Genomic DNA, 24,420 nt, shown 5'->3' on the forward strand with positions numbered 1-24,420 from the left:
GATCTTCAAAGGATATTTTCTAATGAAACTATATGTATTCTCTCTCTATATCTGCTTCTGGAAATTAGTGTTAACATTAGGTGGTGCCAAGCCAGATATACCACACACAAATGTAATCCTTTCTTAGGGCCCTTATAGCCAAAAGGGAGAAGTCTGTTTCATCTCACAGGGTCCTGTCCAGGGGTAACCACCGAATCACCAATACCCAACTTCGCTTTCTTTGTCGTTAGTCAACATTTTAGCAACTGAATTTTTAATTCCAAAAGTAACCATATACCACCGCACCAACACCGAGCACCAAGCACACTCCAATTTCATTTGTCCTGCCAGTTCTAGAAACCCTGCAGGGATTGGACTTGGTTGTCACGTTCCTGCAGTTAAATAATTTGTCAGCACTCAAAACTCACATGGAGGGCGACATTGTACTGGGAGTGGTTCGTGCTAATCAAACTATGTATCTGCTTCAGCAGAGTTTCTAGAACTGCCAGAAAAAAATGAAACAGGTGGTGGTTAGGTGGACTGAGCAATTTTTAAAAATAGTATTCTGACAATAGATATTTAGTAAACAGTAGTTTAACAGGGGAACAGCTGGTACCTTAAATAAATAACGGAGCAAAATTGTTACACAATAAGTGGCACATTGATTTTTAAAGTTATTTTAGATCACCACATAGAATGACAAGACAACCGTGGGATGCTCAAGAGCTAAAGCCAGGCATTTTCTACTTTTTTAAAATACGTACATCTACAGTCCAAAGATGTGCTGGTTAGGTTGATTGGCCATGCTAAAAATTGCCCTTAGTGTCCTGAGATGTGTAGGTTAGAGGGATTAGTGGGTAAATATGTAGGGATATGGGGCTAGGGCCTGGGTGGGATTGTGGTCGGTGCAGACTCGATGGGCCGAATGGCCTCTTTCTGTACTGTAGGGTTTCTATGATTCTATGATTTCTACAGAAATCAACCATGTCTCTCCTGATCCTTAGCAATTCAAGCACATGCTATAAGGATCTGTAGAATGTGACTTATAAATAAGTGATCTGTATATCTTGTAAGTGGAAAATTAATTAAGCATAATTGCAAATTTAATCTTGGACATTGTTTCATGTTTTAGTTTGAAAATATATAACACCTGCATGTAATTTTCATAATCAGAAAAATAATTTACAAATATCACAAAACCATGAGTTGTAAATATCCAATTTGCATCAGTTCTCACCTTGAAAGGTCAGTGGGCCTTCGCATAATGTAGATTCTGGAAGATTCAATGTTGTGCATTGTGAAGACTACGTACTGTAGATTTGAAGACTTATCATTCCAGCTATTAAGAAAATATACAGCAGGTTTCAGTTTTACTGCCAGAAAATTGGGGGGAAAGCAAAATTATAGAACAAAATATCAATTCCATAAATGACTGATCGTACATGCTAACAATTAAAGATACCAGTGAACTTACAATGATGGCAATGAAAATCTGGGCATGATACCCTCACTGAAATTAAAAAGAAACAAGCATATTAACAAATAAGTACGATCACTAATTTCAATAAATATCAGCAACTAGTCCAGTAAAATAGCATCTGGTTATGCTGAGAATCAAAATTAATATACAAAGTCCATTCTTTCAATTTAAGTAATTACAATTAACTAACAAAATCATTTTTAATTAATTGTTAAAAATCTGCTAATTTTCTTGTAGTAAACAAAAATAAAACTTTACGTTGGCTGCAGCTTGTATAGAGGCATGTAGACAACTTGATGCACAGAATTTCCAATCACTTCCTATGAAAGAAACCAAAAAACCAAGAAAATTGTGAAACTACTTTTGTGATGGTTTCAGCGTAACAAAGTGTTTGTGCGGTAGAATACTTACAGCCGGTTTCTGTAGGCAACTATCAATTTGTGCTTCCACTAGCCTTTTAACATAATGTAGTGATTTCTTGGGAAAATATGGAAAAAGCAAGGGGCTTTCTGCAAAGAAATGTTTAAAATCACAATAATTATCCTGGTATTGTACTGAAAATGAGTACATTTTGATGCAAAATCCTTCATTATGAAGATAAATAAAAATATCTGTATGGGAGGTTAAACTCAGTACATTACATTTTGAAAAATTGAATATAAGGCAACTGAAAGTGAATCAGAGGAAAAGAAAGAGGTTGAAAACTTATACCAGTGAATACAAACTTAATGGCTCAAATCTTCCAATATGGGGAGAAGCCTCTGATAAATTTACATACTGATTGCTGTTGGGGCCACGGGCTATGAGGAAGTCTCGACCTGCACACATCTGCTGTACTTACATGGGAAGTGATTTTAACCTACCTGGAATTTTGTATGATTCCAATAACAGTGGCATAAAAGTGGCCAGAACCATGGACATGGACTATTGGTCCTATACTTACCCTGGTTTTCACACAGATTTACTTGAGACTCCTCCCTACACCCCCCCCCCCCCCCCCCCCCTCGCCACCCCCCCCAACCAACCCCCAGCAATGTTCATTTCCCATAGCCCTTCCACACCCAGCAATGTTCATTCCTCCCATTTCCCACAACCCCACCAATTTTCAACACCACAACCACCCCCATCCGATAATGTTGATCTCACCTTTCCCCACAACAGTGCGCACCTTCCTGCACCCCTTCTTCCAATTCATCTTCTAGCTTCCCTGGCTTCTAACTGGTCGGAAGAGTAAGCATTGGCATCTTTGTGGGTGGAAGAAGGAGGAGTGAAGACATTCGGGGGTTGAAGGCACTGTCAGTGAGGAGAGGTCGTGTAGGTCCGGCAGTTGACAGTTCAATTTTAAACAATGTAAGTCAATGAGCTGAAGGCAGACTGTAAGGACCATATCTTCAGTTCATGGCAAGAAAAGGGGCGTAGCTGCATACAATTTGCCTCCAGACTCCTTGTCCCTGCATCCCTGCTGGAGCCGACATGAGTAGGCACAAAGGCTCCAATTTAAAATGGTAAGTGGGCAGATTAAATTGCAGTAAATGTCAAAGGCTCCGACACTGATTGGAAGATCTAGGACAATTAATTTTGTTTTCATTGAGATGAAGGACAATAATGCTGGCTAATGGAACATTTTCCACTTCAAGCAAGTAATAGTGGCAACAAATCCTGCAAGAAGTGCAACACAGTTAAATAAGGACAGCTCTCTTTCCTCTGTCCAATGCCCTCTGTCAGAACTAGGCAGAAGTAGATTACCTCCCAGTTAGAATTCAACTTAATAGAATTGTCAACCTGTGCAAATTAGGAAATTATTTGAGGCTTCTCAAAGTACCATCAGAGAAAGCTATCAACATATAGTACAGTCTGGTCTCGATTCGAGTCCTTTAACCTAGACCCCCTTTTCCCACCAACTTTGAATTCAAAGTGTTCGGTATTATTTGTACCTTTAAGATGGACACTGTTCTGTAAGAAGGAAAACCAAGGATTTCCTTCAGTCTCTGGAGGAGTTACGAGGTCATCATCCTCATCTTTTAAATACTGTAAAACAAGTTGCAATTGCGCAGAATTAACCAACTTTGTTACGATCGCAGTTGATGTTTTAAATAGACAAAATTTTCTAAAATTTCTTCAAGACTTGATTTGACTTATTATTGTCACATGCATTAGCATAGTGAAAAGTATTGTTTCTTGCGTGCTTTACAGACAAAGCATACCGTTCATAGAGAAGGAAATGAGAGAGTGCAGAATGTAGTGTTACAGTACATTGTAAAATAATTATGGGAAACTCTGTCCTCCAATTGTCTTGTAAACTTGAGTTAACCTTTATTAATTTTAGCACATCATTCTCAAATTGTAAATGGAAAGATACTGCTTGAGACACACTATTCACGTAAATTAAAGCATGTCAGTATTTTGAAAATCAGTATCATCAAATATTAAGTTGACCAAGCTTAACGATACAAAATGGCATACCTGACCAACTCGTTCCACGTTAAAATATTGACCCTTTTGATCATAAAGCTCTGGTGCCTTTGTGAAACAAGAGACAAGAAAATCAACACATTGGGTGACATTTTCTGAATAATCTATAAGCATAATTGTGGTACAGATTATATTCCAAATTGTACTGTAATCCAACATAAGAAAGTGACATTCCTTCGGTTTGGTGCACACACAGTCATAGAGGTTTACAGCATAGAAACAGGTCCTTCGGCCCAACTTGTCAACACTGCCCAGTTTTTACCATTAAGCTAGTCCCAATTGTTTGCGTTTGGCCCATATCCTTCTATATCCATTTTAGGATATACTAATCCATCCAAATTGTATCCGCCTCTACTATTACCTCCAGCAGCTCGTTCCAGGCACTCCCCACCCTCTGTGTGGAAAACAATTGCCCCTCTGGACCCTTTTGTATCTCTCCCTCTCCCCTTTCACCTTAAACCTATGCCCTCTAGTTTTAGACTCCCCTACCTTTGGGAAAAGATGTTGACTATCTACCTTATCTGTGTCCCTCATTATTTTATAGACGCTTTTAAGATCACCCCTAAGCCTCCTATGTTCTAAGGAAAAAAGTCCCAGTCTATCCAGGCTCTCCTTATAACTCAAACCATCAAGTCCTGGTAGCATCCTAGTAAATCTTTTCTGCACTCTTTCCAGTTTAATAATATATTTTCTATAATAGGGTGACCAGAACAGTACACAGTATTCCAAGTGTAGCCATACCAATGTCTTATAGAACTTCAACAAGACATCCCAACTCCTGTATTCAATGTTCTGACCAATGAAAAGCCTTCTTCACCACCCTGACCATCTGTGACTCCACTTTCACGGAGCTCTGAACCTGTACCCCTAGATCTCTTTGTTCTATAACTCTCCCCAGTGCCCTACCATTAACTGAGTAAGTCCTGCCCTGGCTCGATCTACCAAAATGCGTCACCTTGAATTTATCTAAATTAAACTTCATCTGCCATTCGTCAGCCTACTGGCCCAGTTGATCAAGATCCCATTGCCCTCCTAGATAACCTTCTTCAGTCTCCACTATGCCACCAATCTTGCTGTCATCTGCAAACTTACTAACCATGCCTCCTAAATTCTCATCCAAATCATTAATATAAATGACAAATAACAGTAGCACCGATCCCTGAGGCACACTGCTGATCACAGGCCTCCAGTTTGAAAAACAACCCTCTACAACCATCCTCAGTCTTCTGTCATCAAGCCAATTTTGTACCTAATTGGCTACCTCACCCTGGATCCCATGAGATTTAACCTTATGCAACAACCTACCATGCAGTACCTTGTCAAAGGCCTTGCTAAAATCCATGTAGACAACATCGACTGCACTGCCCTCATCCACGTATAATTACATAAGTATATGTATACTGAAAATCACTAGCATTATTTATCAAAAAGTTTAGATAATCAGTGATTATTTAACTTCTTCATTCCTTGGTTAATCTCTCATAAGAATTAAAGTTTACTCACTCAGGGGGAACAATAAATCAATGACCTTTTGTTAATAAAGCTGTTTTGTTAATAAAGTTAACTTTCTCTACTCCATTGTGGGTGCCTCATTCTGAACTGAACATTTCATTTTCTGGATGCTAGACATTAAGAGACAGTGCAAGTAATGTTATACACAAACCAAACGTAACCACTCCAAACTGTCCTGCACTAACAAAAAAAACTAAGGTAGTTCTGGGTGAAGAGAGTGAACATCATTCAAATGAAAGGTGACCAAACCTATCCAGAATTAATCCAGAACTTTGTTTCTTCAGTATTCGCACAGTCATGACCAGAGAAGGATAGCAACCAGCAATGAAACTAAACATTACAGGCAGTTTAAAATGACATACTGCTTTGATGTTTCAATGCCTTCAACTGTCAAATCAAGTCAATAATGCTTGTTGAGTGCATGTGTCTTACAGATAATACAGAGAAAAAACCCTCAATAAGTTTGCCAATGGGATATGGCCCGAGTAAACTTGGTTTCCCTGCCGGCTTCTGTCTCACCAGGGAGTGACACAACAAGATAAAAGGATAATTTGAATGCTGTTATAGTCTGAAAGCATTGATGATTTTCCTAAAGATAATGAGGAGAATGTTGTGCTGAAATGGACATGCTCTAAATATTTGAGAAGCCATACCGGGTATAGTTTGACTGGGGGATTTAGAAGGCCTCCAAAGTAATTTTAACCTGCCCATCAAAATGTCTTATCCCTAGGAGTGACATTGCCAAAAGTGACCAATGGCCAATAAGGATGCAATGGTGCAGGTACAGCAAGCAATTGGGAAAGCAAATTAGTATTTATTACAAAAGGGTTGTTGTACAAGAGTAAGAATGTCTTGCTGCACTTGTACAATACTTTGGTGAGACTACACCTAGAGTTCCTTGTGCAGTTTTGGTCTCTGTACCCAAGATAGGCAACACTTGACTTAGAACGGGTGCAACAAAAGTTCACTAGATCCATTCTTGAAATGAGGGGGGTTCCTATGATGAGAGATCGAGTAGTATGGGCACATACTGTTTGTAATTTAGAAGAATAAGATGTAATCTCACTGAAATAAACAAGATTCTGAAAGAGATTGATTGGGAAGATGCTGAGAGGCTGGGTTCCTTGCTGGTGAGTCTTGTCCAGGCGACAAAGTCTCAGGATAAGGGGACTGTGATTTCAAATTGAAATAAAGAGAAATTTGTTCAGAGCACTGTGAATCTTTGGAATGCTTAGTTCTCAGAATTGCTTGGTCATTGTATATATTAAAGACGGAGATGGTTACATTTTTTGATTCCAAGGGAATTAAGGGATATGGGGATTAGGTAAGAAAGTGGAGGATCAGTTGTGATCTTACTAAACAATGATTTGATTTGATTTATTATTGTCACATGCATTAGTATACAGTGAAATGTATTGTTTCTTGCGTGCTATACAGACAAAGCATATCGTTCATAGAGAAGCAAATGAGAGAGTGCAGAATGTAGTGTTACAGTCATATCTAGGGTGTAGAGAAAGGTCAACTTAATGCAAGGTAGGTCCATTCAAAAGTCTGATGGCAGCAGGGAAGAAGCTGTTCTTGAGTCGGTTGGTACGTGACCTCAGACTTTTGTATCTTTTTCCCAAAGGAAGAAGGTGGAAGAGAGAATGTCCAGGGTGCATGGGGTCCTTAATTATGCTGGCTGCTTTGCCGAAGCAGCAGAAAGTGTAGACAGAGTCAATGGATGGGAGGCTGGTTTGCATGATGGATTGGGCTACATTCATGACCTTTTGTAGTTTCTTGCGGTCTTGGGCAGAGCAGGAGCCATACCAAGCTGCGATACAACCAGAAAGAATGCTTTCTATGGTGCATCTGTAAAAGTTGGCGAGAGTCGTGCTGACATGCCAAATTTCCTTAGTCTTCTGAGAAAGTAGAGCTGTTGGTGGGCTTTCTTAACTATAGTGTCAGCATGGGGGACCAGGACAGGTTGTTGGTGATCTGGACAACTAAAAACTTGAAGCTCTTGACCCTTTCTACTTTGTCCCCGTTGATGTAGACAGGGGCATGTTCTCCTTTACGCTTCCTAAAGTCGATGACAATCTCCTTCGTTTTGTTGACATTGAGGGACAGATTATTGTTGCCGCACCAGTTCACCAGATTCTCTGTCTAGTCATTGTTTGAGATCTGTCCCACTACGGTGGTGTCGTCAGCAAACTTGAAAATCAAACTGGTGGGGAATTTGGCCACACAGTCATAGGCGTATAAGGAGTATAGTAGGGCGCTGAGAACACTGGCATTGAGGATGATCGTGGAGGAAGTGTTGTTGCTTATCCTAACTGATTGTGGTCTGTGAGTTGGGAAGCTCAGGATCCAGTTGCAGAGGGAGAACCCGAGGCCCAGGCCATGGAGTTTGGAGATGAGTTTCGTGGGAATAATAGTGTTGAAGGCTGAGCTGTAGTCAATAAATAGGAGTCTGACATAAGTGTCTTTGTTATCTAGGTGTTCCAGGGTTGAGTGCAAGGCCAGGGAGATGGTGCAGGTGCCTTATAAGGTTCCAGAATCTGTTGCAAGGTGGAATTACAAGAATTCATTGTACAACAACACGAGTTTGTAGCATGAAAACCATCAATTTCCTAAAGGAACAGAATTCCTTGGTGCCTCCCTCTTTCCTCCAATTAATAGATGATTTGATTTATTATTGTCACGTATATTAGTATATAGTGAAAAGTATTGTTTCTTGTGAGCTATACGGACAAAGCATACTATACATAGAAAAGGGAAGCAGTGAGCAGAATGTAGTCATAGCTAGTGTATAGAGAAAGATCAACTTAATACGAGGTACGTCCATTCAAAAGTCTGATGGCAGCAGGGAAGAAGATGTTTTTAGAGTTGGTTGATGTGTCCTCGGACTTCTGCATCTTTTTCCCGACATACTCGCTTCCACCTTCTTCCGTTGGGAAAAAGATGGTTTTCCTGACTCATGCCACAAACTCGTGTTATTGTACAATGAATTCTTGTAATTCCACCTTGCAACAGATTCTGGAACCTTATAAGGCACCTTGCACCATCTCCCTGGCCCTGCACTCAACCCTGGAACACCTAGATAACAAAGACACTTATGTCCGTATAGCTCACAAGAAACAATACTTTTCACTATATACTAATATACGTGACAATAATAAATCAAATCATCTATTAATTGGAGGAAAGAAGGAGGCACCATGGGATTCTGTTCCTTTAGGTGCGAGTATAGTAAGGGGCTGAGGACGCAGGCTTGTGAGGCACTGGTGTTGAGGATGATCATGGAGGAGGTGTTGTTCCCCATCATTACTAATTGCGATCTGTAGGTAGGAAGTCTAGGATCCAGTCCCACAGGGAGGAGCTGTAAATCCTGGTTATATGTGAAAACTGAATGAATGAAGAATAATTATAATTGAAAGCTTACCTCTTTAAAGTGCTCAGACAGAAAGTCAGCAACAAAGGATACATCTCTATGTGTCATCTGTATTTAAAATAAAATGAAAATAAATGGCTGTGTAATTATGAAGCATGAGTTTCAATTTGATTTAATAAGCCTTAATAGTTCCACCATGGCAACCAACAGATTTACATTGTTGACTTGTTCAAAATGGCATGGTTCCAAAACAGATTAGTTCACAAAAATCTACTTGTAAAGGGGAAGACCATAGGAACATTTGAACCAGGAGTAGGTTATTTAGCCCATTGGACCAACTCTGTCACTTAATTAGATCAGGCTAACCTGCACCTTAACTCAATTTTCTTGCCTTTGCTCCATATTTCTTGCTACTCTTACCCAACCAAAAAAAAACTATGAAGGAGGTTGAATGTTAGTTCTGATCGTATTTGATTTCAATTATAAGTTGCAATGTCTACAAATATAGATACGGATTGTTCACAATACCTACTGCTGATCAATGCCCTCAGCTGGTGAACTTTTATTAAATAAAATGCAATTCAACAGTCATTTTCTTCCAAAAGCAAAGTTGATAATAGTTTAATAAAGTTGAGTAGATGTTGCAAACAACAGTGCATTCTTTGGTAACATCAAATTGCACTTTAGTTCCTTTCTGATGAAGGGTTACACTCCTGATATGTTAACCTGCCTTTCCCTTTACAGGTACACTGGCCTACTGTGCATTGCTAGCACTTTGTTTTTGTTTCAGATTTTCAGTTTTATTCTTTTTATTACATAACAGCTTAGCTTGTTATAAGATGTAGTTGACCAATTACAGGCCGTGTTTTATTTTTGGTTATTTTGCCCATTTCTGGAATGATGGGTCCATAACACTGATTGCAAATGACAAAGAATTTTATTTGCAATTGTTTTATGAAAAGGGTAAATAATAGAAAACGTGATGACTTAAACAACTGAAATTTAAAAGAACAAGTCTTAAAAATGGGAGAACACTGAGGAAAAGTGGAAGAAGTGTGTTTTTAAAAAAATTCCAGGTAGTCACTCATTTTATAACATAAATAGCATAAAAATAACCTTCTTACCTGTACTGAGACCTGCCACGTTAGGGTTTCCTTATTTCTGGGCCGCAATGCAGCATCATGTTTATATTCATGGCCTTGCTTCTTTCTATCTCTGTAACCCGCACCAGCCCAATAATTTCTATCTCTGGACTCTCTATTCCTGGCTCTGGCACTTGTACACCTCTGCCTCCCCTTCAACCCACAATTGGCAGCTGTGCCTTCAGCTCCCAAAGCCCCATGTTTTGAATTTCCTTCACGAAAGGCCTCTGTCTCTCCACTTCTTGGTCCTCCTTAAAAATCCATTTCTTTGGCTACTCTTCCGAGTAGTATCCTGTTCAATTTAGGGACCCATTTTGTTTCTCCACCTACCCCAATGTGCAGCACTCAAAAAGAATCTTCTATTTGAAGTATGCTATCTAAATGCAGTTGTTTTCATTTTTGTTCATGTTAAAAATAACGTTCTAACTCTGCTAACTTTGAGTGAAGTTTGGCATTTACCTTGTTTAACTCTGGCAAAACATGATCATCAGACATCCTCAACATTGCTGAAAAAACAAAATGAGCCTGATTACACCATGAACATTTTTTATAGCAACATTGCGTACATTCAATGAAATATTTAGCTCACACAATCATCAGCTCACACAACAATAAAAGACAATGTTGTAAATACTGCCATTTGAAACAAATACCATCTTAGCCAGCTGCCAATTAACACTAGCTAGATGAAAAATCAAGACAGACAGATAGAAGTTAAATGTCAGCTGTTATCGTAAAAACCTGAAGCTACTCACTGAAGTATGGAAAATGTCTTGGTTTAAAATAATTGTTTCCTTAACTAAAATAATTTAATAAGTATGTATTTTTTTAAATTGAAAGGTGGCATTATAAAAATATTTATTATAATTATATTAACTTGCAGTACAATTTACATTCTCATGCAAAGTTTGATGAAAGTGCCTTGAAGTGCTCAATATCTAGTATTTCTAAGAGCGAAATTCCAGATGTGAGGTGAGAGTGACATGAAGGCAGCACTTGGCCAAGTATGACACCAAGGAGCTGAGTTCATATATGGGTCAAACAGAAAACCCTTCGGTGTTTCAACTAATATATGACAACAAAGGTTGTGCAAGGATTCCAGATATGCAAGACACGCAAGACAACTTAGTGCAACCAGCGATGGGTAATTAATATGGTCGTTAGTGTCCCCAATTCAAATATCAAATTTAGAAAGAACACACAACAGGATACATAAGAACATAAGAAATAGGAGCAGGAGTAGGCCATCTAGCCCCTCGAGCCTGCCCCGCCATTCAATAAGATCATGGCTGATCTGAAGTGGATCAGTTCCACTTACCCGCCTGATCCCTATAACCCCTAATTCCCTTACCGATCAGGAATCCATCTATCCGTGATTTAAACATATTCAACGAGGTAGCCTCCACCACTTCAGTGGGCAGAGAATTCCAGAGATTCACCACCCTCTGAGAGAAGAAGTTCCTCCTCAACTCTGTCCTAAACTGACCCCCCTTTATTTTGAGGCTGTGCCCTCTAGTTCTAGTTTCCTTTCTAAGTGGAAAGAATCTCTCCATCTCTACCCTATCCAGCCCCTTCATTATCTTATAGGTCTTTATAAGATCCCCCCTCAGCCTTCTAAATTCCAACGAATACAAACCCAATCTTCTCAGTCTCTCCTCATAATCAACACCCCTCATCTCTGGTATCAACCTGGTGAACCTTCTCTGCACTCCCTCCAAGGCCAATATATCCTTCCGCAAATAAGGGGACCAATACTGCACACAGTATTCCAGCTGCGGCCTCACCAATGCCCTGTATAGATGCAGCAAGACATCTCTGCTTTTATATTGTATCCCCCTTGCGATATAGGCCAACATCCCATTTGCCTTCTTGATCACCTGTTGCACCTGCAGACTGGGTTTTTGCGTCTCATGCACAAGGACCCCCAGGTCCCTCTGCACAGCAGCATGTTGGAATTTCTTTCCATTTAGATAATAATCCAATTTGCTATTATTTCTTCCAAAGTGAATAACCTCGCATTTGTTAACGTTATACTCCATCTGCCAGATCCTCGCCCACTGACTCAGCCTGTCCAAATCTCTCTGCAGACCTTCTACGCCCTCCACACGATTCACTTTTCCACTTATCTTTGTGTCGTCTGCAAACTTTGTTACCCTACACTCAGTCCCCTCCTCCAGATCGTCTATATAAATGGTAAATAGTTGAGGCCCCAGTACCGATCCCTGCGGCACGCCACTAGTTACCATCTGCCAACCAGAAAAGCACCCATTTATTCCGACTCTCTGCTTCCTGTCGGATAGCCAATCCCCAATCCACACTAACACCCTACCCCCAACTCCGTGTGACCCAATCTTCTTCAGCAACCTTTTGTGAGGCACCTTATCAAACGCCTTTTGGAAATCCAAAAACACCGCATCCACCGGTTCCCCTCCGTCAACCGCACTAGTCACATCTTCATAAAAATCCAACAAGTTCGTCAAGCATGACTTTCCCCTCATGAATCCATGCTGCGTCTGCTTAATCGAACCATTCTTATCCAGATGGCCTGCTATTTCTTCTTTAATGAACAGATATGAAGTATAATTTCTTCATTAATTTAGAAATTGCTAAAGATCAGTTCTTTTCCTGGAATACAATTGATCTAAAGTTGGCTTACTATATTTATTCATTTTTAGGAACATGAGCCAGTGTGTTCCCTCATGAAAATTAGATCATGATTGATTCACATCCACTCCACCTGACGAAGGAGCAGCACGCTCCAAAAGCTAGTGGAGTTTGCTACCAAATAAACCTGTTGGACTTTAACCTGGTGTTGTTAGACTTCTTACTGTGTTTACCCCAGAACAATGCTGGCATCTCCACTTCATTTACATCATGGACCCATAGGTGAAGCAACATTTGAAATTACAATAACATAAAACAAGGTTTTAAATAGATAAAGTGAAGTAAATGAGATTCTGTTCACCTGCATATAGCCATCGGAAAAATGCCTTGAAGCTTTTCATACTACTGTCTATAACTCTGAAAAAGAACAAGCCATCCTAATATCAAGATCAAATTTGTTTGCAACGATTGTATTCAAGATGTCATTAATATTTTCATAGTTTTTGACATGGTATAGCACTGCTCAATAGGAATAGCAATAACGACAGTTCAAGTTCAGAGAAGAGTGACAAATGGTCCACACTTTTATATCATAAAAGGTGGACCATTATAGTGAGGGGAGACAAAGCGAGGAATAGCATAAAATAAGATTCAATGGAAATTCTAGATGCACACTCGGAATCAAGTTATAAATTATTTAACCTTGATGATGAGTCTGTTTGGTGAAATATTATTGTTGGAGCTATGGCAGGGAGGAGAGAGATTTCGGTCTACTTAAGAGATAAGTTGGAGCTTCCACGCTTCCTCCTATATACATTTTCTTTTATTAAGTACACAGGGAGGGAAATGGACTAAAATTCAAGCCTCCTCTTTCAGAGGAAATAGTAGTGTAAATCCTTCTGCTACTGAAGTCACTCCACTTCTAAATTGGAACATTCACTTGTAGGAAGAGAGAAATGATCCCTAAAACGTGTGCACACATTTGACTTTTGCAAATTTTGCTTTCAACATTTCTAAGCACTGTTTTTAACTGTCTTTAAGATGTATCCCAGGTATTGAAGCACACACAAAAAATAATTTCCCTCATTTCTTAGTATGCTGATAATATCATTCCTCCTCTTCCGCACTTCATCATTTATCTACAAGATATGCATTTTTTTTTATTTGTTCATGGGATGTAGGCATTTCTAGGATATGGGTATCTCTGGCTGGGCATTTATTGCCCATCCTTAATTGCCCTTGAACTGAGTGGCTTGCGAGGACATTTCAGAGGGCATTTAAGAGTCAACCACATTGCTGTGGATCTGGAGTTGCATATAGGCTAGACCAGGTAAGGATGGCAAATTGCCTTCCCTAAAGGACATTAGAGAACCAGATGGTTTTTACGTCAATTAACAATGGTTTCACCATCTGCCATAGTGTGATTTGAACCTGGATCCCCAGAGCATTACCTGAAGTCTCTGGATTCCTAGTCCAGTGACAATATCACTATTTCATTACTTCCCCAGCATATTTGATATGCACCTCTCCCTCATCAATGAATCTGCCTCATCACTTCCCTTGAATGCCTATTTTCACTCTGCCTCTGCTCAATGGAAAAGAAAGCAGAGCAACTGTTGCAAAATTTTCAAATGTTTCTTTTAAAATTCATTAAGTTTTAAACCTGACCTCATTTGGATTTTCAAGAAAATGTCCTTAAATACTAACTCCTAAGAGAACTTAGTACCTAGATTTTGAAGTGAAGACAAGCATTAAACTGGACAACAAATTCCAGAAACCACATATGTGCAGTCAACTGCAGAATCAGGGAAGTTTTATCCTACTCTTACACAAGTTTTGCTATAATGATTTCTTGGCAAGAGAACCTGCATTAAATCATTGAAGGACACAAAGTCACATTACTTACGTGATACTTAAGAATTTTTTCTTTTACTTTCTCTTTATCTTTCAATTCTCTCAATCTCACCTTCCTTTCCCGCTTTTGAATTTGTTTTCAGTGTATGATTTGGATTGAATTAACTATTGTAATTTATAATTTCTGGTTCAGAATTTGCCTGCTTGATGTAAGGACTTTTCAACCTGATTGATTCTGGCTATACGGAGTGGCTTGTTTTGTTCACATGGGTCCCAAGATCCCTTGCAGAGAATGCTGCACCAAAATGGATTTTTGTTCACTGCAAGTTTCAGTCAAAAATAGCAAGTCTATGGATAAGTGCAAGTTTAATGAATGGCTGGTGTTGGTTGTTCCCTGCTGACTGCAAAATCATGGCCCAGTGGCTAATATTAAAATGTTACTCATAAAAGGTAGAAGTATCACAAAAAAAAGAAATCCACATTATTTCAAACCATTTATTTATTGACTGGAAGGAATCAATGTCTTCACTCAATTTGAAATGTCAACATTTCTTGGGGGTACTATGAATCATGGAATCACTACAGTGCAGAAGGAGGCCTTTCAGCCCATTGAGTCTGCACCGACCACAATCCCACCCAGGCCCTATCCCCATTAACCCACATATTTACCCTGTTAATCCCCTGACACTAAGGTCACTTTTAGCATGGGCAATCAACCTAACCCGCACATCTTTAGACTGAGGGGGGAAATCAGAGCATCCAGAGGAAACCCACGTAGTCACAGGGAGAATGTGCAAACTCCAGACAGTGACCCGAGGCTGGAATTGAACCTGGGTCCCTGGCACAGCAGTGCCACCCTATGCAGATATTTTTAAAGAGCAGAAGCTCTTTTAAAACATAAACTACATATGTGGAGAAAAGAAGAGTATTTAAATAAATATACTTCTACCTAACAGTAATGTACTCATTTATTATGTCATCCATCATAATTTGCTGCACCCTGAACTGTGGCTTTCAGCTACAGGTAGCCACCTTTTCAGGACATCCAGTTTTCATACATTTCATCATTCACTTGCAATTGTTGCTCGATTGTACTTTTCACTTGTTTCTGGTGAAACAACTTCTGTACACAAAAAAAATTGTACTTACTGTAATAATTCATTTGCTTTCAATATAAATGTTCCCACAGCATTTATAGCATCTGTGAAAGAAAACAAATTATTTATTTAAGCCAAGTACTGAAAAAAGCACATTTAATCATGAGCTGATTTGGTGGTGTATTGATATGCCAGCAGCAAGACATTGAGTTACAGACTTGGTTCCTAAACTGTAAGATTCCTTTTCTTAGCATTAATTGCTTGGGGGTTGTGAAGGAGATTGGAAGGGACAGCAAATGACCCCAGGTTGCTTTAGCACCACTGATTGCAACATGTGATAATGCCAAGGATAGGGAAAAGCACTGGCAAAGTTCTGTGAGCGGGCTGCCGAGGCTAATCTGCTCTGTGTTTTGTTGGTATATATAATAAATACCTCAAAGCCAAGAACGAATCAACAATATCTGCAATAACGTTAGCCAATTGTGGAAATAATAAATTAAATGACAGCCCGTTATTGTAATTCATAAAATTCATGAATATAGGGCACTTTAAGTACATATACTTTAAAAAAAAACTACTGAATTAGTCAATCATCGCAAACATTGTTCAAAATATCAAAAATGTCTACTTTAGACAACAGAATTCTGCATAAAACGTTATGAAAACAATGCTAGGAATAAAGACTTAAGAAATTTTGCAGAAATATTGGTGAGAAGCTTTCCATCTTGCACTCATCAGACTAACACAAGAATGCCAAACTTCAAACAATCACAACAATTTAAACTAGAGAAAATGGTGCTGATTGGATGGCAAAATGATCCTGATTGGTTGAAGCATTGTCATGGAGAAAGCAATGAAGGCTATAGGCTCCTCAAGCTCCTGGGTAATTCAAAAAAGGGACACGGCTTGAACATATTGCTTTTGCTGGCAGAGAACGTGTTACATTCGTACAATCAGGGTCAAGTTGCCTACCAATCAGCATGATTTTCTCCTGTAGCATAATGTCGATTGTTTGAAATTTGGTGCTGTGTTTGTCCAGATAAATGCAAGATAAATAGCTTGGGCAACATGTCTCACTTTTTAGCAATGTTCAAGTTAAACAATTCTGCAATTTTTAATTCTCACCAATATTTTTTAAATATTGCTTTAGCATAATGGTCAGATACTTTGTAAAACTTAAATGGTATTCAGCATTTAAATGCTTAAAGACATTTAGAAAGTACCTTCTACGGCTGGCACATCTAACCCTAAAGGTTGGTATTTCTGTTTCCACATAGCCATCCCCTTTAGCTCATTTAAATGGTACAGGAGTGCTTCCGAGCCACTGTTTGATAGCAAGACAGAAAGACAACATAAGCAAATCAGCTTACAAGATAAAAGGAAAACTTGGTCACTTGCACAATCATGAGATTGATTAGGAATCAGATCACTTCATGATGCAGCAGGTATGCAAATCAACTTGTTCCATTTTAATTAAAATGTAAATGTACTAGATTTCAAAGGTTATATTTGTAATACACACCTCCCTCACAGCCAGCTAACTCCACTCTGTTTTGGTTTACACAACTGCATTGCTGTCTGCCCAATGGCCTACTAAAGCTGAATTTAGGTCAGAAAGTTGAGGTTAAATTTTATGACTAGAAGTTTGGCTTCTGTAATATCAGAGCACTGATACATTATGGGGTTGTGGGGCTGGGGGAAATTTCAGTTGCTAATCATGATCTATACTCCTTGAGCACTGATCCACTGCACTCTAAGGGAGGAAACATAGAAGAGAGGAGCAGGAGGAGGCCATTTGGCCCTTCGAGCCTGTTCCGCCTTTTATTAAGATCATGGCTGATCATCCAACTCAATAGCCTAATCCTGCTTTTTCCCCATAACCTTTGATTCCATTTGCCCCAACCTCTTGAACGCATTCAATGTTTTGGCATCAACTACTTCCTGTGGTAATGAATTCCACAGGCTCATCACTCTTTGGATGAAGAAATGTCTCCTCACCACCATCCTAAGCGGTCTTCCCTGAATCCTCAGACTGTGACCCCTGGTTCTGGACTCTCCCCACCATCTGGAACATCCTCCCTGCATCTATCCTGCCTAGAATTGTTAGAATTTTATAAGTCTCTATGAGATCCCCCCTCATTCATTTGAACTCCAGCGAAAACAATCCTAACCTAGTCAATCTCTCCTCATACATCAGTCCTGCCGTCCCTGGAATCAACCTGGTAAACCTTTGCTGCACTTCCTCGAGAGCAAAAACATCCTTCCTCAGAAAAGGAGAGCAAAACTGCAGACAATACTCTAGGTGTGGCCTCACCAAGGCCCTGTATAGCTGCAACAACACATCCCTGCTCCTGTACTTGAAACCTCTTGCAATGAAGGCGGCGGCACGGTAGTACAGTGGTTAGCACTGCTGCTTCACAGCTCCGGGTACCTGGGTTCGATTCCCGGCTTGGGTCACTATCTGTGTGGAGTTTGCACATTCTCCTCGTGTCTGCGTGGGTTTCCTCCGGGTGCTCCGGTTTCCTCCCACAGTCCAAAGATGTGCGGGTTAGGTTGATTGGCCAGGTTAAAAATTGCCCCTTAGAGTCCTGAGATGCGGAGGTTAGAGGGGTTAGTGGGTAAATATGTAGGGATATGGGGGTAGGGCCTGGGTGGGATTGTGGTCAGTGCAGACTCGATGGGCCAACTGGCCTCTTTCTGCACTGTAGGGTTTCTATGAACATGTGATTTGCCCTCTTTACTGCCTGCTGTACCTGCATGCTTACCTTCAGTGACTGGTGCACAAAGACACCCAGGTCCCGCTGCACACTCCCCTCTCCCAATTTACAGCTATTCAGGTACTAATCTGCCTTCTTGTTTTTGCTTCCAAAATGAATAATCTCGCACTTATCCAAATTATACTGCACCACCATTGATTAGCTCACTCACCCAACCTGTTCAGATCATTCTGAAGAATCTCTGCATCCTCATCACAGTTCACCCTCTCACCCAACTTGGTATCATTTGCAAACTTTGAGATGTTACATTTTGTTCTCTTATCCAAATCACTAATATATATTGTGAATAGTTGGGGTTCCAGTACCAATCCCTGTGGTACCCCATTCGTTACTGCCAGCCAATTTGAAAAGCACCCATTAATTCCTACTCTTTGTTTCCTCTCTGCCAACCAGTTTTCTATCCATCTCAATGCACTTCCTCCAATCCCATGCGCTTTAATCTTGTACGATAATCTCTTGTGCGGGACTTTGTCAAATGCCTTCTGAAAGTCCAAATATACCACATCTACTGGTTCCCCTTGTCAACTCTACTAGTTACATCTTCAAATAATTCCAACAGATTTGTCAAGCATGATTTCCCCTTCATAAATCCATGCTGACTCTGTCTGATCCTGCCACTACTTTCTAAATGCTCCGCTATAAAGTCCTTGATAATGGATTCAAGAATTTTCCCCACTACCGATGTTAAGCTTACTGATCTATAATTCCCTACTTTCTCTCTACCCTTTTGAATATTGGAGTGACATTCGCTACCCTCCAATCTGCAGGGACTGTTCCAGAGTCTTTGGAATCCTGGAAGATGACCACCCATGCATCCACTATTTCTAGAACCACTTCCTTAAGTACTCTGGGATGCAGATTATCAGACCCCAGGGATTTATTCACTTTCAATCCCAACTTTCCCAGTACCATTTCTCTACGAATATTGATCTCCCCCAGTTCTTCCGTCTCACTAAATCTTGCATTCTCCAACATATCTGTCATCTGATTTGCATCCTCTTTTGTGAAGACGGAACCAAAGTATGTATTCAGCTGCTCGGCCATTTCTTTGTCTCCTTTTATACATTCCCCCGTTTCTGTCTGCAGGGGACGTACATTTGTCTTCACCAACCTCTTTCTCTTCACGTATCTATAGAAACTCTCAGTGTCAGTCTTTATGTTCCTGCAAGCTTACTTTCGTACTGTATTTTCCCTTCTTAATCAATCCCTTGGTCCTTCTTTGCTGAATTCTAAACTGCTCCCAATCCTCAGGCCTATTATTTTTCTTGGCCAATCTGTGTGCTTCTTGCTTAGATTGGATACTCTCTCTTTTTTTTGTAAGCCATGGATTGGCCCTCTTACCCATTTTACTTTAGTGCCAGACAGGAATAAACAGATGCTGCAGTTCCCCCATGCGTTCCTTGAATGTTTGCCATTGTCTATCCACTGTCATCCCTTTAAGTAACTCTCCCCAAACATACCAACTGACTCAAGAACAGCTTCTCACGTACCAACCGACTTGAGAACAGCTTCTTCCCTGCTGCTGTCAGACTTTTGAATGGACTTACCTTACATTAAGTTGATCTTTTTCTACACCCCAGCTATGACTGTAACACTACATTCTGCACTCTCTCGTTTCCTTCTCTATGAACGGTATGTTTTGTCTGTATAGCGCACAAGAATCAATACTTTTCACTATATGTTAATACATGTGACAATAATAAATCAAATCAAAATCTATCAAGGCCAACTCATGCCTCATATCCTCATAATTTCCTTTATTAAGATTCCGCACCCTAGTCTCCAAATTAACTACTTCATTCTCCAGCTTGATAAAAAATTCTATTATGCTTTGGTCGCTCATCCCCAAGGGGTCTTGTACAGCTAGATTGGCAATGATTCCTTTCTCATTACACAGTACGCAGTCTAAGATGGCCTGCTCTCTAGTTGGTTCCTCCACACATTGGTCAAGAAAACTATCCCGTATACACTCCAAGAATTCCTCCTCTACAACACTGTGGCTAATTTGATTTGCCCAATCTACGTGCAGATTAAAATCACCCATGATCACCGATGTTCTCTCATCACATGCATCACTAATTTCATGTTTAATGCCATTCCCAACATCACCACTGCAGTTTAGGGGTCTACACATGACACCCACTAATGTTTTTTGCCCCTTGGTATTTCTCAACTCTACCCATACAGACTCTACGTTGTCAGAGCCAATATCCTTTCTCACTATTGTGTTAATTTCCTCTTTAACCAGCAGTGCCACTCCACCACCTTTTCCTTTATGCCTGTCCTTCCTAAATATTGAATACCCTGGAACATTCAATTCCCACCCCTGGTCACCCTGCAGCCATGTCTCCGTAATCCCAATTATATCGTACCAGTTTATATCTATCTGCGCAATTAGTTCATTCACTTTATTGCAAATGCTCCGCGCGTTAAGGTACAGAGTCTTTAAACTTGTCTTTTTAACATTGTTTGTTTTGATTCCAATATTTTTCTCTATAGCCCTGTTTGAAATGTGTCCTTGGTTTCTCTGCCTATCACTTTTCTATCTTTTGTTTTTGTCCTTGCTCCCTCCTTCTCTGACTCCTTAAATAGGTTCCCATCCTCCTGGCATATCAGTTTAAACCTTCCCCAAGCACTCTAGCAAACATTCCCCCTAGGACATCAGTCCCAGTCCTGCCCAGGTGTAACCCGTCCAATTTGTATAGGTCCCACCTCCCCCAGAACCGTTCCCAATGCCCCAGGAATCTGAAACCCTACGCTGACACCATCTCTTCAGCCACATATTTATCCGATATATCCTGTCATTTCTACTCTGACTAGCACGTAGCGCCGGTAGTAATCCTGAGATCACTACCTTTGAGGTCTGATTTCTTAACTTTCTTCCTCGCTCCCTGTATTCTGCTTTTAGGACCTCATCGCTTTTTTTTTTAAACCTATGTCGTTTGTACCAATGTGTACTACGACCACTGGCTGTTTGCCCTCCCCCTTCAGACTGTCCTGCAGCCGCTCCGAGACATCCTTGACCCTAACACCAGGGAGGCAACATACCATCCTGGAGGCTCGTTTGCGGCCTCAGAAATGCCCGTCTATCCCCCTTACAATTGAATCCCCTATAACTATTGGACTGGCACATTTTTTATCCCTCCCCTCTGCAGCAGAACCAACCATGGTGCAACGAGTTTGGCTGCTGCTGCTTTCCCCAGAGAGGTCATTCCCCTCAACAGTATCCAAAGCTGTATATCTGTTTTGCAGGGGAATGGCCACAGGAGATTCCTGCACTACCTCTCTTGCTCTGTCTGGTAGTCACCATTTCCTTCCCGCCTGCGGAGTCTGAGCCTGCGATGTGACCACCTCTCTATATGTGCTATCCACGATACTCTCTGACTCGCGGATGCTCCAGTGTCTCTAGCTGCCGCTCCAGCTCTGCTCTGAAACTCAAGCTTTCAGGAGCTGTAGCTGGAGACACTTCCTGCACACATGCTGACCCAGGGGACTGCAACTGTCCCCAGTCAGCCACATGGAGCAAGAGGAGCAAACCACGACTTGGAGCTTTCCTGTCATGTCTTAGCCCTTTAAATTAAACTTTTGAAAGGAGCACTGTAATGTGTTTTTGACACTGTGCAATGAGGAAATGAGATGACAGAAATATTCTCAAATACTGAAAACATGTAGAATAGGATCATAGAATGGTTCAAACGCAGAAGGAAATAATTTGGTCTGTTCTGCCCATGCTGACTCCCTGCAGCAGCAATTCAGCCAGTTCTACTCCTTGCCCTTTACCTGTAGCCCTGCAATTGTTTCCTTCTTCTGTGCTCATCCAATTCCTTTTAAAAAGGCACAATAGAATCTGCCTCCATCATTTCTCAGGCAGGGCATTCCAAATCCTAATCCCTAATGCGCAAAAAGGCTTTTCCTCATGTCCAATGCTTCTCTTGCCAATCACCTTATGTTGCTGTCCTTTGGTTCTTCAGTCTTCCATCAATTGAAACAGCTTCTATCTACTCTGCCTAGACCTGGCAAATCTCCTTACAACCTTCTTTTCTTTAAAGGAAAAGAATTCCAGCTTCTCTACCCTGTTGACATGACCGTAGCCCCGATAGTCCCTCATTCTCACACATTTTACAACATCCTCTCTAAAGCCTTCACATCCTTCCTAAAGTGTGGTGCTCAGAATTGCAAACAATACTCCAGCTGAGGCCAAGCCAATGTTTTATAAAAGTTTGTCATAATTTCCTTGCTTTTGTAATCCATTTATGAAGCCCATGGTACTGAATGCCTTTTTAACCATGTTCTCAACTTGCTCTGCATTTATAAGTTGTGCACATCTACTCCCTGGTTTCTGTTCTTGTAGCCCATTTTGAATTGTGCCCTTATTTTACATTGCCTTTTCACATTCTTCCAAAATACATCAATTCACATTTCTCTACATTAAACTGCATCTGCTATGTCTCTGTCCATTCCATTGGCCTATGTCCTCTTGAAATCCACCATAAGAGAAAGGAAAAGTAGACCACATTGCCCCTCGAGTCTGGTTCACCATTCAATACGATCATGGTTGATCTTCTGCCTCAGCTCTACTTTCTTGCCAACTCCCTTCATTCTTGGGGTAGAGAATTCCAAAGATTCACAATCCCAACCCCTTGAGTAAAGACAGTTCTCTGTCTCAGTTATAAACGATTGACCTCTTTTCCTGAGACAGTGCCTGTGTCCAAGATTCCCCAGGCAAGGGAAAACAACCTGTATCAGGTGCCTTCAAATTTTGCATATTTCAATGAGTTTACCTCTTATTCTTCCGAACACCAGAGAGTATAGGACAATTTACTCAGCCTCGCATCATAGTAACACCTTCTCATCCCAGGAACCACTCTAATGAATCTTTGGTGTACCGCCTCAAATGAAACTACATCTTTCCTTAAATATGAAAATCAAAACTACTTTCAGTGCTCCAGTCCTGCCAAAGACCTGTACAATTGTTGTGAGACTTCCTTATTCTTGCATTCTAATACTCCTGCAATAATTGCTAACATGCAAGTTTCTTTGAATCATAGAATCCTACAGTGCAGAAGGAGGCCATTTGGCCCAGAGTCTGCACCGATTAAACCCCACCTTGGCCCTATCCCCATAACCCCATGCTAGTCCCTAGCTAGTCCCCCTGACACTAAAGGGCAATTTAGCATGGTTAACCACCTAACCCACACATCTTTGGACGGTCGAAGGAAACCGGAGCACCTGGAGGAATCCCATGCAGACTTGGGGAGAATGTGCAAACTCAACACAGACAGTGACCGAAGCTTGGAATCAAACCCATGTCCCAGGCGCTATGAGGCAGCAGTGCTAACCACTGTGCCGCCCTAACATCAACATTTAGAAACTTGAGACTTCAAAAAATATTCTGGCTTTCTGTTCTCACTACCAAAGTGAAGTACTACTCAGCTGGCCAAGAAGAGGACTCAAATAAAACAGTCCAGCAAACCCAGTATCTTCTCAGCCCACTATCTTCCTTTGCAATAAATGTGACAAAGATTGCCATGCCAGATTGGGGTTCCTGAGTAACACCAGGCAATGATTAACAAAGTTGACCAACATTGTGAGACTATTATCTTTTAAGCCAGGAGGCTGCCATCAAAGTGAATATCCTGACAGTCCGCCCACATTATACTCCATCTGCTATCTTGTTGCCCATTCACTTAACGTGTCTATATCCCATTGCAGCCTCTTTGTATCCTCCTCACATTCCCACCTAATTTTGTGTCATGGGCAAATGTGCATGGATTACTCTTGCTTTGTGTGTCTAATTTATTTATATAGTTTGTAAATAGCTGAGATGAAAATGTCCCATTGATCCCTGCTTCCTGTCTGTTAACCAATCCACTATTAACTATACTCTTTACACAATTCACAATACTTCAAAATTTTATGTCAGCTGCAAAATTTTAAAATTGTGCCCTGTACATCCAAGCTTAGGTCCTTAATGGGATAGTATTATGATTTAATAGGGAGACATGGTTTTTTGAAAGGGAAAGAGTGTATGACAAATTTATTAGAGTTCTTTGAGGATGTAACAAGCAAGGAGATTAAAGACGAGCCAATAGATATTGTATTAGGATTTCCAAAAGGCATTTGTTAAAGT

The 24,420-nt window shown here is 40.5% G+C and overlaps 1 protein-coding gene across 1 annotated transcript in view; it reads right to left on the reverse strand.

Annotated features, from left to right (window-relative positions):
- Nucleotides 1-24,420, reverse strand: part of anapc4 (anaphase promoting complex subunit 4) — an 84,349-nt gene that overhangs the window by 16,820 nt on the left and 43,109 nt on the right. The window contains exons 15-25 of the mRNA XM_078215594.1: nt 16,737-16,837; nt 15,566-15,617; nt 12,924-12,979; nt 10,418-10,464; nt 8,868-8,924; nt 3,923-3,979; nt 3,394-3,487; nt 1,871-1,968; nt 1,718-1,779; nt 1,454-1,489; nt 1,217-1,318 (exon numbers count right to left, since the gene is read on the reverse strand). Coding sequence (XP_078071720.1) covers nt 1,217-1,318; nt 1,454-1,489; nt 1,718-1,779; nt 1,871-1,968; nt 3,394-3,487; nt 3,923-3,979; nt 8,868-8,924; nt 10,418-10,464; nt 12,924-12,979; nt 15,566-15,617; nt 16,737-16,837 — 762 coding nt within the window. The remainder of the gene's footprint in view (nt 1-1,216; nt 1,319-1,453; nt 1,490-1,717; nt 1,780-1,870; nt 1,969-3,393; nt 3,488-3,922; nt 3,980-8,867; nt 8,925-10,417; nt 10,465-12,923; nt 12,980-15,565; nt 15,618-16,736; nt 16,838-24,420) is intronic.

Source organism: Mustelus asterias, chromosome 1 (genome assembly GCF_964213995.1).
Source record: "Mustelus asterias chromosome 1, sMusAst1.hap1.1, whole genome shotgun sequence".
NCBI classification, from domain to species: domain Eukaryota; kingdom Metazoa; phylum Chordata; class Chondrichthyes; order Carcharhiniformes; family Triakidae; genus Mustelus; species Mustelus asterias.